Source organism: Crinia signifera, chromosome 8, assembly GCF_055691185.1.
Source record: "Crinia signifera chromosome 8, ASM5569118v1, whole genome shotgun sequence".
Lineage (NCBI taxonomy): Eukaryota > Metazoa > Chordata > Amphibia > Anura > Myobatrachidae > Crinia > Crinia signifera.
In genome coordinates this window covers 171,788,484-171,802,834 of record NC_139224.1, presented here as the reverse complement: position 1 = coordinate 171,802,834, position 14,351 = coordinate 171,788,484, and the positions used below count along the sequence as shown (strand labels likewise).

At 46.5% G+C, this 14,351-nt stretch overlaps 1 protein-coding gene across 3 annotated transcripts in view; it reads left to right on the top strand.

Annotated features, from left to right (window-relative positions):
* SLC44A5 (solute carrier family 44 member 5) overlaps window positions 1-14,351 on the top strand; it is a 131,541-nt gene that overhangs the window by 101,263 nt on the left and 15,927 nt on the right. For all 3 annotated transcript variants that reach the window (XM_083157781.1, XM_083157780.1, XM_083157779.1), the window contains exons 13-19: window positions 2,133-2,225; window positions 2,340-2,427; window positions 2,784-3,046; window positions 3,633-3,727; window positions 5,331-5,434; window positions 7,284-7,357; window positions 7,685-7,755. In XM_083157781.1, the coding sequence (XP_083013907.1) occupies window positions 2,133-2,225; window positions 2,340-2,427; window positions 2,784-3,046; window positions 3,633-3,727; window positions 5,331-5,434; window positions 7,284-7,357; window positions 7,685-7,755 (788 nt within the window). The remainder of the gene's footprint in view (window positions 1-2,132; window positions 2,226-2,339; window positions 2,428-2,783; window positions 3,047-3,632; window positions 3,728-5,330; window positions 5,435-7,283; window positions 7,358-7,684; window positions 7,756-14,351) is intronic.

Here is a 14,351-nt window from a genome sequence, read left to right as displayed (position 1 = left end):
GTTATACTGATACATGAAGTCACCGGGTGGTGGTTATACTGATACATGAAGTCACCGGGTGGTGGTTATACTGGTACATGAAGTCACCTGGTGGTGGTTATACTGGTACATGAAGTCACCGATTGGTGGTTATACTGATACATGAAGTCACCGGGTGGTGGTTATACTGATACATGAAGTCACCGGGTGGTGGTTATACTGATACATGAAGTCACCGGGTGGTGGTTATACTGGTACATGAAGTCACCTGGTGGTGGTTATACTGGTACATGAAGTCACCGGGTGGTGGTTATACTGATACATAAAGCCACCGGGTGGTGGTTATACTGATACATGAAGTCACCCGGTGGTGGTTATACTGATACATGAAATCACCGGGTGGAGGTTATATTACTACATGAAGTCACCTGTTGGTGGTTATACTGATAGATGAAGTCACCGGGTGGTGGTTATACTGGTACATGAAGTCACCTGTTGGTGGTTATACTGATACATGAAGTCACCGGGTGGTGGTTATACTGATACATGAAGTCACTGGGTGGTGGTTATACTGGTACATGAATTCACCGGGAGGTGGTTATACTGATACATGAAGTCACCGGGTGGTGGTTATACTGATACATGAAGTCACCGGGTGGTGGTTATACTGGTACATGAAGTCACCTGTTGGTGGTTATACTGGTACATGAAGTCACCTGGTGGTGGTTATACTGATAGAGGAAGTCACCGGGTGGTGGTTATACTGGTACATGAAGTCACCTGGTGGTGGTTATACTGATACATGAAGTCACCGGGTGGTGGTTATACTGATACATGAAGTCACCAGGTGGTGGTTATACTGATACATGAAGTCACCGGGTGGTGGTTATACTGATACATGAAGTCACCGGGTGGTGGTTATACTGATACATGAAGTCACCGGGTGGTGGTTATACTGATACATGAAGTCACAGAGTGGTGGTTATACTGGTACATGAAGTCACCGGGTGGTGGTTATACTTGTACATGAAGTCACCGGGTGGTGGTTATACTGATACATGAAGTCACCGGGTGGTGGTTATACTGATACATGAAGTCACCGGGTGGTGGTTATACTGATACATGAAGTCACCGGGGGGTGGTTATACTGATACATGAAGTCATCAGGTGGTGGTTATAATGATAACATGAAGTCACAGGGTGGTGGTTATACTGATACATGAAGTCACAGGGTGGTAGTTATACTTGTACATGAAGTCACCGGGTGGTGGTTATACTGGTACATGAAGTCACCTGTTGGTGGTTATACTGATACATGAAGTCACCGGGTGGTGGTTCTACTGATACATGAAGTCACCGGGTGGTGGTTATACTGGTACATGAAGTCACCGGGTGATGGTTATACTGATGCATGAAGTCACCGGGTGGTGGTTATACTGGTACATGAAGTCACCGGGTGGTGGTTATACTGATGCATGAAGTCACCGGGTGGTGGTTATACTGGTACATGAAGTCAGGCGTACTTTTATCTGGTACTTGTTCTCCTACTTATCCGTCTTTGTGTCTGAAACGTTCTCACCTCTGACCTCTGGGGGCTGTGGAACTTCTATGACGCACTTCTTCACACTTTCACTTGAGAGGCTTTAGGTGGAAGTTTTGCCTAGGTCCCTTCTTGGGACACTACAACCTTTTGCCCCCCCCCCCAACTGTCCTGTAATTGTTACGCTGATGTCCGGCACCGAATGTTGGTGTTGTGTGAAATAGTTTTATGTATGTTATCGATAGTAACATTGGGAAAGTATTGGCAGTACTGGGGTTGGTGCAGAGGAAGAACAGGATGGGGCTTATACATCAAGCCCCGCAGGTTACCGAAAAGCGCAGATCAGTCGCATTGTGAAAAATGCGTCCGGAGTCTACAGCACGATGAGGGCGGCGGTTGGTCCGTGACCGACTATTGTGGGGCTGTGGTCAAGCATTTCTGGGGAGAGGTCCGGAAAACACAGGACCGTTAAGAGGGGCACAGCAGCTGTGTGGCATCGCACGCAGGCGGTGCAACCCAAAATATGGCCACCCCCACAGCTAGTCCCTGGTGCAGCAGTGTAACAATGGAATAAAGCTTCTCCGGTGTAACAATGTAACATTTTATATTACAGGGCTATCGGATACATCATGTCAACTCTCTTCTACCCAATCATCACTTTCATCCTGATCTCCATCTGTATCTCGTACTGGGCTGTCACCGCCGTGTATCCTTTTATAGCACCTCTGCGCACCGCGCCCCTCACGTTACAGATGGGATCAGGGACTATGGGAATGATCGCACACAATGATGGGAAACATCCTTAACTCTCGGTGTAAAGGTTTCTGGCCACGTCTGGGCAAGCGGTATATAAAGTTATGGCGAATAAGACCCTTTGCCAGCAGGCAGATGTCGTCTGTATACCAGAGGTAAGTCACGGCGGTGTAATGTATCCCAGATCTCCTGTGCTGCATTTATATATCCATCAATTTGGGGCCTGCCTGGAACTGCTCAGAAATTAGTTTTATTTTATTTTTTTACTTTTTTTGAATTCTCTTCCCCATGTTCCAAGACCTCTAAGGGGGTCTCTGTAGAACACAGGCTGAGATCAATGTTACGCAGTCTCTCGCAATCTATAATGGTGCCCTATACAGCTACGCACGCTGCCCATCCTAATAGTTGTCCTTCTGACTTGAGCATAGTGCTGGGAGTTGTAGTTCGCCTGCAATGACTTCCATTTGTTTTTTCTGTTCATATTCATTTGTGTTTCTCACCTGTTTTCTAGACTTTTAATACCAGCGATGTGCCCGCGTTGTGTCCTGGGGCTCAGTGCACGTTCGCCTACTACGGGGGAGAAAACTTTTACTATCGCTACATCCTGGTCTTTCAGCTCTGTAACGTCTTTGTGTTCCTGTGGCTGGTCAACTTCTCCATCGCCCTGGGGCAGTGCACGCTGGCTGGTGCCTTCGCCTCCTATTACTGGGCTTTTAAAAAACCCGCCGACATCCCAACCTGCCCCCTCTTCTCATCGTTTGGACGAGCAATAAGGTAAACGGAGCGGGGCAGTTCCGATATGTGAGGATTACGCAGGAAGAGCGCCAGGAACTCATTTTGTCTAACGGTATTATCGAGACTCGTTAAAAGCCCGTCAAAATGACGGCTTCTGAAATGTACTTTCATTTTGAGCTGTGACAGTTTTTACTTTTAATTTGAGCTGTGACCGTTTTGAGCCCACAAACCCTCCCCCCCGCCCCCAGTCCTTATTTGCTCCTACCTCCAATCTATGTCTTCACAGCTCCCTCTCTTCATATGCGGCACATTTGAAACAGATGGGTGTCCCTGCAAAAAATGCTTTCAGTTTCTGTTAAGGAGTAATTTCGTCTGTCAAGTGGCCTCTAGTGGTCACTGGTAATATTTCACCTCATAGAGGTGAGGGGTAGTTGGCCTTTTAAATGTAAACATTTTCCAGCGCCAGGTGGTTATACGCGGTACTGCAACCTTGTTTACTGCTTAGAATAAATATAATTATGTGGTTAATAAGTATATATGGTTAGTTCCCTTTAAATAATGACATGATGTTTGATTTGCCGGTTGGGTGGCGCTGTATTAAGCCTCCTTTTCATCCTTGTATCAGATACCACACGGGATCGCTGGCATTTGGGTCTCTTATCCTGGCTCTTGTACAGTTTATCCGAATTATATTGGAGTATTTAGATCATAAACTTAAAGGTGAGAACGATCTGGAGACTGTAATATGAACCTGATTTCTATGCTTTATGTAACTGGGTAAATACAGTATCTTCTCTATAGAGACTTTAATGTAAAGTTTGTTTCTTTTGAGTTAAATATTTTTTCCATCTTTTGGAAACAATGTGAGAAATTATTGCACATGCAGATGGACCGCGTGAGATGTGTCACATGTGACCCTGCCCGGGCCGCTCAAGGGGGATCAGCTGGCCATACACTGCTGTGACTTCTCGCTGACACCACTGTATGGCTACGGGAGGGGAGGGTTAGGGCTAGGACTCAGCGTGTAGGTTAGGATTAGGTGAGGGGAGGGGTAGGGTTGGGCTACAGGAGGGGAAGGTTAGGGCTAGGCCTCAAAGTGTAGGTTAGGATTAGGTGATGGGAAAGGAGGGGGTAGGGTTGGGCTATGGGAAGGCAGGGGTAGGGTTGGGCTATGGGTGGGGAGGGTTAGGGCTAGGCCACAGAGTGTAGGTTAGGGTTAGGCGATGGGAAGGGAGTGTTAGGTGATGGGAGCGGAGGGGTAGGGTTGGGCTACGGGAGGGGAGGGTTAGGGCTAGGCCTCAGAGTGTAGGTTAGGATTAGGTGATGGGAAAGGAGGGGGTAGGGTTGGGCTATGGGAAGGCAGGGGTAAGGTTGGGCTATGGGTGGGGAGGGTTAGGGCTAGGCCTCAGCGTGTAGGTTTGGGTTAGGTGATGGGCAAGGAGGGTTAGGGTTGGGCTACAGGAGGGGAGGGTTAGGGCTAGGCCTCAGAGTGTAGGTTAGGATTAGGTGATGGGAAAGGAGGGGGTAGGGTTGGGCTATGGGAAGGCAGGGGTAGGGTTGGGCTATGGGTGGGGAGGGTTAGGGCTAGGCCACAGAGTGTAGGTTAGGGTTAGGCGATGGGAAGGGAGTGTTAGGTGATGGGAGCGGAGGGGTAGGGTTGGGCTACGGGAGGGGAGGGTTAGGGCTAGGCCTCAGAGTGTAGGTTAGGATTAGGTGATGGGAAAGGAGGGGGTAGGGTTGGGCTATGGGAAGGCAGGGGTAAGGTTGGGCTATGGGTGGGGAGGGTTAGGGCTAGGCCTCAGCGTGTAGGTTTGGGTTAGGTGATGGGCAGGGAGGGTTAGGGTTGGGCTACAGGAGGGGAGGGTTAGGGCTAGGCCTCAGAGTGTAGGTTAGGGTTAGGTGTTCGTTAGAGAGGGTTAGGCCTCAGTGTGTAGGTTAGGGTTGGGTGATGGGAAGGCAGGGAGGGGTAGGGTTGGGCTACAGGAGGGGAGGCTTAGGGCTAGACCTCAGCATGTTGGTTAGGGTTAGGCGCTGGGAAGGGAGGGTTAGGATTGGACTACAGGAGGGGGAGGTTAGGGTTAGGCCTCAGTGTGTAGGTTTGGGTTAGGCGATGGGAAGGGAGGGTTAGGGTTAGGCTGTAGGAGGGAAAGATTACAAATTGCCTTTGGCGTCTAGGTTAGGGTTAGGCAATAGGGAGGGGAAGGTTAGGGGTGGGGGGGGGTGTTCATTATAATATATCATATTGCCCGAGTCATTTCCAGCAATAGAACCCTCACATTGGTATAACTTGTATTTACCTTATTCGTGTTTCCCGTTTGTGCAGCGTCTCAGAATTCCTGCGCTAAATTCTTATTGTGCTGCCTGAAATGCTGCTTCTGGTGCCTGGAGAAGTTCATCAAGTTCATAAACAGGAACGCATACATCATGGTACGTATATACACGCTAGGTGCATACATCATGGTACGTATATACACGCTAGGTGCATACATCATGGTACGTATATACACGCTAGGTACATACATCATGGTACGTATATACACGCTAGGTACATACATCATGGTACGTATATACACGCTAGGTGCATACATCATGGTACGTATATACACGCTAGGTACATACATCATGGTACGTATATACACGCTAGGTGCATACATCATGGTACGTATATACACGCTAGGTGCATACATCATGGTACGTATATACACGCTAGGTGCATACATCATGGTACGTATATACACGCTAGGTGCATACATCATGGTACGTATATACATGCTAGGTACATACATCATGGTACGTATATACACGCTAGGTGCATACATCATGGTACGTATATACACGCTAGGTGCATACATCATGGTACGTATATACACGCTAGGTGCATACATCATGGTATGTATATACATGCAAGGTGCATACATCATGGTATGTATATACACCCTAGGTGCATACATCATGGTACGTATATAATCGCTAGGTGCATACATCATGGTACATATATGCACGCTAGGAACACACATCATGGTACGTATATAAACGCTAGGAACACACATCATGGTACGTATATATAAGCTAGGAACACCTCATACCTGCTGTATGTACCTGATTACACCTCATATCTGCTGTATGTACCTGGTTACACCTCATACCTGCTGTATGTACCTGACTACACCTCATGTCTGCTGTATGTACCTGATTACACCTCATACCTGCTGTATGTACCTGATTACACCTCATATCTGCTGTATGTACCTGGTTACACCTCATACCTGCTGTATGTACCTGGTTACACCCCATACCTGCTGTATGTACCTGATTACACCTCATACCTGCTGTATGTACCTGGTTACACCTCATACCTGCTGTATGTACCTGGTTACACCCCATACCTGCTGTATGTACCTGATTACACCTCATACCTGCTGTATGTACCTGGTTACACCCCATACCTGCTGCATGTACCTGGTTACACCCCATACCTTCTGTATGTACCTGATTACACCTCATACCTGCTGTATGTACCTGGTTACAACTTATACCTTCTGTATGTACCTGATTACATCACATACCTGCTGTATGTACCTGGTTACAACTTATACCTTCTGTATGTACCTGATTACATCACATACCTGCTGTATGTACCTGATTACACCTCATATCTGCTGTATGTACCTGATTACACCTCATATCTGCTGTATGTACCGGATTACGCCTCATACCTGCTGTATGTACCGGATTACGCCTCATACCTGCTGTATGTACCGGATTACGCCTCATACCTGCTGTATGTACCTGGTTACACCTATTACCTGCTGTATGTACTGGATTACACCTCATACCTGCTGTATGTACTTGATTACACCTCATACCTGCTGTATGTACCTGGTTACGCCTCATACCTGCTGTACAGTATGTACCTGATTACACCTCATACCTGCTGTATGTACCTGGTTACGCCTCATACCTGCTGTATGTACCTGGTTACACCTCATACCTGCTGTATGTACCTGATTACACCTCATATCTGCTGTATGTACCTGATTACGCCTCATACCTGCTGTATGTACCGGATTACACCTCATACCTGCTGTATGTACCTGGTTACACCTATTACCTGCTGTATGTACTGGATTACACCTCATACCTGCTGTATGTACCTGATTACACCTCATACCTGCTGTATGTACCTGATTACACCTCATACCTGCTGTATGTACCGGATTACACCTCATACCTGCTGTATGTACCTGATTACACTCGGATGATAATTGTTTTACAGATTGCCATCTATGGTAAAAATTTCTGCACTTCAGCAAGAGACGCATTTTTCCTATTGATGAGAAATGTTGTGCGGTAAGTCGGCTCATTACATTACCAAGCTAATTGAATAGAATGACAGTATAATATAAATGTAACATTAAATACATATAGTCAGTGATCTGTGTGCCTACAGCTGCAGTCCCTGTGACCTCCAGCAGGGTGTGCTGGCATCTTCCATCATTCTATCACTCATGGCCATCTGCAGTTCCTATGATTGCCAGTAGGGTGTACTATAGTCTATCACTCAGGGCAATGACACATTTCTTCTCTCATACAATGACAGATCAGACACCTGAGAATTGCATGCAGTATATTACTGACCGCTGAGAAACTTTACACTTGTTACCTGTATTTTCACAGGGTCGCTGTTCTGGACAAAGTAACAGACTTCTTGCTCTTTCTAGGGAAGGTTTTTGTTGCTGGTTCTATTGGTAAGTAGCAGATTCATGTGTCAAAGACAATAGGGTTAGTATGTTGCCAGACAGCCCGTAATATATATGCCTGTGTGTGTTATATATATATACAAGGTAACAGCATGGCAATTCTTCAGTTACAGTATAGTAGGTTTTCCACAGTAAGGATACACTCCAGTGAACACCTAACCTAGACCCCACATTCCCCACCTATCACCCAGCCTCTTTTAGGCATTGGGAGCAATGACCCCCCTACTCTGGACACACATATAAGAGGAAGTAACAGGTGCAGTTAATCAGCAAACAGTGATTCACAATACTACATCTTAAAACCCGGACTGGATCTCTCTAACGCTGTTGTCTAAATACTGGGCTGGATATACAACATTATCTCATGTGGAAGCATACTGTCCCTGCCTATATACATATATATACCTTTCAAACTTTTCACAGTGCCTCCATTTTCCAGATTGAATGGAATAGTACAAAGCTCCATTGTGACTGCTGAAAGTTGAAAAAGGTTTACCAAAATCCAGTGTCAGTTTGAGCTATATATTAAAGTCCTTTGTCATGGAACAAGTCATGGGCTGAGGTCTTACAGGTGTTCTGCAGTGATGATAAAGGATGTTGGGCTACGGGGCACCGCAGGTGGCTACTGAGGGCTGGGAACGTGAGTTTAAGCCAAAAATACAAAAGGGCAATGATTTTAGTAGTAAAACGCCCCAAGCATCATCCTTTTAAATATAGAGTTTAAATATTCTGGGATACGTGGAATTGTACAAGCTGACACTAAGGAGGTTATTCTGATCGGAGCGGCCAAACGTGCGTACGTTCACTATTAACGTACGCTAGCCGTACGCGGCCGTTGGGGTTAAGTCCACCCACAAATCAGCCGCTTACGTACGGGCAGAAATAACGTAGAAGGGGAGTGGCGTACAAATGAGCGTACGGCAACGTACGCGGACGGCCCAGCCCTTGCACTCCGACAACAGGCGTACAACTGAGCGTACGGCGACGTTTACGGACGTCTTTCGTCCGTCTTCCCAACGACTTCTTGCGGAGATCTGAGCGTACGCCAGCTTGCACGGACGGCTCCCTATTGTTTTCAATGGAAAACTCAGCTTATGTCACCGCTCGTGAGAGTGAGCGTACGTCCGTGTACGCTGGCATACCCTTCACATATATGGACCTGCAAATCTTGCCTTTCAACTAGAATTCTGACAATTGATTAATTAATCTATTTGTTATTCAATTATTGTTTTCTATTAACTCAATTGTCTACCTTAATAAAGACCCTAATAAAACAACATTTTAACCCTCATTACGTGTATATTTGTTATGTTCTAATGTGGCATTTTAATCACTATCTATGTGTCCCCATATTGCTGTTACTTTTAAATCAAGTTATGTTGGTGTTTCTGTATATGTACTAAATTATGTCCATAATTAGTTTGTCCAAAATGTGTAACATGTATACCTACCCTGATGTTATGTGTGATGTTTTAATCGAACAACATTAAACATTCATGCATTTTCACTATGTGTTCTTTAACTCAAAAACACACACATTCACACATCAATGGTTACCCCTCACCTCAAATTACAAATATAACTGACATTACACATCTGTATGTACCTGCCCTTACAAACCATGAAACATATTTATGATTAACAACACAGGCAACTTCTAACTGTACATAAACTTTTATTGTAACAAAACTGAAGGGGGGCGGGGGGATTAAAGTAGGGCCTCCAATCGGGCAAACAAAATATTTAAATAGAGCAGGGTTAAAAAAATCTCCCGCATAACTTCGCCAACATCATCCTGGTGCTGTTCAGTGTCTGTAGTGAAGGGATAAAAAACAAAAATTAATATATAACATACACAAATGTTTGTTGTATTTGTACATAATAAAAAGTTGTGAGTTATGTGTGAAGGCCACATACATTTTTAAACTACATTGAAGATGGGTCTGCTGTCAACACAGTACTAAAAAATAATAGGTACTTATGTATTATCTGGGCTCCCATGTTAAATGCACCCCATTTTTTCATACCCCTACTATCCAATTACGCATGGAGTTGATTTTATATAGTGTGGCGAGCGCAGCGAGCCACCGTGCCCGAAGCGTGGTGAGCGCAGCGAGCCCCACGAGGGGACGCGGTCTCATAAGAAACACGGGAGCCCAGATATTACATAAGTACCAAATAATATGTTAACACACACATACTGTACATAGTAAATAACATTAATTCAATTACTCCTTCATGGATGAATGTATGCTGTATCCCAATTGGTACTTTGGTTTTGGGGGACTGTCCTCTAACCTCACAATTAGCCTGTGCTATTTAAGGGTTATGAGATTGTTGTGGCTTAAGCACTCCTTACTATTTTAAATTTAGGACATTGCTGTACAAATTATAGGCCTACAGCTATGTTTGTAAAGCATGCATTTGCATGGCCTCACACACTATTACCCAAACAATCTCTACATTTATGTTGCACCAGTGCCAGATTAAGCCTTTGGGGGGCCCGGGGTACTTTAGACCGGGGGGCCCCCTTGCACTTGTCATTACTGGCCGCACACTGCATGGGAGAAAATAATACTGTCAAAACACAGAGTAAACTTGGTTAATGGTTAACTGCAGGGGATATATATATATATATATATATATATATACACACACACACACACACACACACACACACACACACACCACATGAAAAGCCTGTGTTTGTCCCTCTGCCCCTTACTCTGGAGGAGACCTCACAGTCCTATTGCTGCCTCTGATTAAAAACCCTCCCATGACTAAGCTGCTGCTGCTGTTCTCCATGGACCTGAGAAGCATGTAATGAGCTCCACCAATCCGAGCTCAGCACAAACTTCTCAGCCTCTGTCCTCTGGTGCAAAGTGTCAGGGGACTTAGTCAAGTCCCAGAAATGCACTGCACACTTGTGCAATCAGTGTGCCTTGGCTCCCGATGTTCAGCACCATAAATCATTGTCACATTGGCAGATAGGTGAAGCTGCAGCACTACCCCACCCATGGACAAAACCTTTAGCAAAAAACAAAAAATACAAAACAAATCAATTTTTTTTTTTTAAATACATGCCAACCACAGGGGGCCCCTAACTAGAGGGGGGCCCAGGGGCACTGACCCCTTGTGCCTCCATTAGAATCCGGCCCTGTGTTGCACATCATGCTGGGAACTGGAGTTACCCAACACCTGGAGCCACATAACTACCACACCACTAATGTCGGATATCTCATTGGATGTACTGTTATGTCAATTATTCAAGGGGTGAGGCATGGCCACACTCAAAAATATCACCAAGGGGACCCTTGTTCCTGGAGAAGGACAGGACACACCTTATGGTCGGCCTGCAGTGATATGTTGCAACTAATGTTGATGTTGGATACACATATGTGGTTGTTGTGATTTTTGATGTGTAGAAATGTGTAGGTCAACATTATACACATTATTTACTTACGGCTACTTGAGCCATCCTGGTCCCCGCTGGTTGGCTGTGCGTTGGTTGGGGGGGTCAGGAGCAAGGGGGATGGGATGGGAATTTGGATAGAGGTAGTGGGTGTGAGTGGGGATTGGAGAGGTTTGGGGGTGGGTGGTGGAGAGGTGTAGGGGGGTTGGAAATGGGGTGGGGAGGGGGTGGGGGTAGGGGTGTGGGTGGGGGTGGGGGTAGGGGTGTGGGTGGGGGTAGGGGTGTGGGTGGGGGTGGGGGTAGGGGTGTGGGTGGGGGTGGGGGAAGGGGATGGGGAAATTGTGTGGGACCAAGCTTGAGCCATTGTCTCGGCCTCCTCTTCCTCCTCCTCCTCTTCCTCCTCCTCCTCCTCCTCCTCTTCCTCCTTCTCCTCTTCCTCCTCTTCTTCCTCCTCCTCCTCTTCCTCCTCCTCTTCCTCCTTCTCCTCTTCCTCCTCCTCTTCTTCCTCCTCCTCCTCTTCCTCCTCCTCTTCCTCCTTCTCCTCTTCCTCCTCCTCTTCTTCCTCCTCCTCCTCTTCCTCCTCCAGGGCTGCCTGGTCCCGGGCTGCCTGCTCCCGGGCTGCCTGCTCCCGGGCTTCCATGCGTGCCCTTGCCCGTGCTGAAATGTTCATGTTGATGGCATAGAAATCGAAGATTGGGTTTCATTAAAAAGGGGGAAAGAAAAATTCACATTAGTCATGCTCATAACCTTCAAAATTATCATTGCTGTGATATTTCAGACATTTATCATGCAAACTAATTGATATCCTACACCCAAAAACTGAGCAACTACTTAAACCCCCCCCTATACACCCCCTATACACCCATATACACCCCATATACCCCCCATATACCCCCCTATACCCCCCATATACCCCCCATATACACCCATATACCCCCCATATACACCCCATATACCCCCCATATACACCCATATATACCCCCATATACACCCCATACCCCCCCCATATACACCCATATACACCCCATATACACCCCATATCCCCCCCATATACACCCCCATATACCCCCCATATACACCCCCATATACCCCCATATACACCCCATATACACCCCCATATACACCCCCATATACACCCCCATACTCAGGAACATATTTATAAAAAGTACACAAAACATTGCTAAAAAACGCTGACATACTAGTAATCAAAACTTACATCGGGCAATATGGCGGCGAAGGCTGCTGAGAAACACTGGCTGCCGCCGGCGCAGGTCTGACCAGCGCCGCTTAACCTGCCCCAGGCTTCTGCGGACGCCGGTCGTCGAGAAGATCAGGCGGCGGGCAGCAGTATACGCCCGCCGCTTGTCCGCATTACTAACATATGGGCCCCTGGGCCCCAGGTGACGGTCCATAACGTCGACCAGGGCCAACAGCTCAGGGGTGGAAAAGGGCCTAGCTCGATTAGAAGTCATAGTGGCAATGGCGCAGTTATTAATTGCAGGTACATATATCACTTTTGGTGCTTGCTGATTGGTCGAAAAAATTGTTTGTTTGGTATTAACTTTATTAATCCCTCTTACATTAACAAACTGGATGCGAATAGAAACTTACGCGGACCGTTCCGATATACACACACCACAACCAACAGCATGCATTCAATGAAGAGAGAAGTACTGTATTTACAGTGTGCGGAAAATAATACACGCAACCCTCTACTTATAACTACGCTGCTTAAAGGGGGCACGATACACCGATATCCATGGAGAGGAGTACTGTATTTACAGTGTGCGGAAAATAATACACGCAACCCTCTACTTATAACTACGCTGCTTAAAGGGGGCACGATACACCGATATCTATGGAGAGGAGTACTGTATTTACAGTGTGCGGAAAATAATACACGCAACCCTCTAGTCATAACTACGCTGCTTAAAGGGCCACAATGCGACATGTTGCTGTATGACAATTTCATACACATTACATATGTAAGGAAAGCATTGTAACGTGATGTTTTGAAATGTGACTCACAAGGCATACACGAACTCCAACAGATACCAGCTGACAACAGTCATCATTGGAATGACAGGTGCACACATTTCACGATGTAGCCCACAATGCTCCACAACCTGTGTATGTGCATATACAGGTGATTGATCAGGTGCGTTGAGACCTGCGTAATTTAAGCGGGAATTATCGGCGGGAAATATCGGCGTAAATTTGCATCTACATTGCGGGAAAAAATATACGCCCCCTTGTTCATGGCGGGAGATTAACATATAAATATTCAGTCAGATGCAGCCCACAATTGCTGCAAACATGTCTGACTCAGACGATTCCGCAGCTGAGGACGCTCTGCAGAGAGCTACAGCACAATCCCTGCTTGATGCACTGAACAAGAGGGAACAGGAGCGGAGAAGGAGGGCCCAAGAGAGGAGTAGCCTGCAAGATCAAGTGGGCCCCTCAGTAACAGGCCCTGGTGAACCTCCACCAGCTCCACAAGGGCCAAGCAACCAGCCAGAACAAGAGGTTGCATCTCTCCAAACAGGTGTGACCCAGCAGGTGCATGGTGAGAGAACTGGGGCCACCAGAAAACGAGCTGCAACATCTAGGGTGAGGACTGAGCAGGATACCACCACCAGAAAGAGAAACCCTGCATTTGTAGAGGCCGAAATGCGAATTCTAGTGCCCAGGGCACGCGAATGGATTGAATTGGCAACCAGGAAGCCGGGTGCCAGTGCAAGGAGAAACCTTTGGGAGAAGATCACAGAGGAAGTGAACCAGGTGGCACCAGTGGTCAGAAATTGGGACGCGGTGAAGAAAAGGTTAGTGTGTTTGTCAGGGCTATTTTTCAGCAGTCTCCAGCAGGAACTGAGGCCCTTATTCTAGTTCACTCTTTCTGGCCAAATATTTCTTAGATGGACAAAACCATGTGCACTGCAGGTGAGGCAGGTGTTACTTGTGCAGAGATAATCAGATTTGGGTGGGGTTTTACACCTGCCTCACCTGCAGTGCACATGGTTTTGTCCATCAAAGAAATATTTGGCCAGAAAGAGTGAACTAGAATAAGGGCCTCAGTTCCTGCTGGAGACTGCTGAAAAATTGCCCTGGTCTTTGTCCCCCTGATATCATATGTGTGTACATATGTTACATGTATGTTTTGAGACTAATAGAA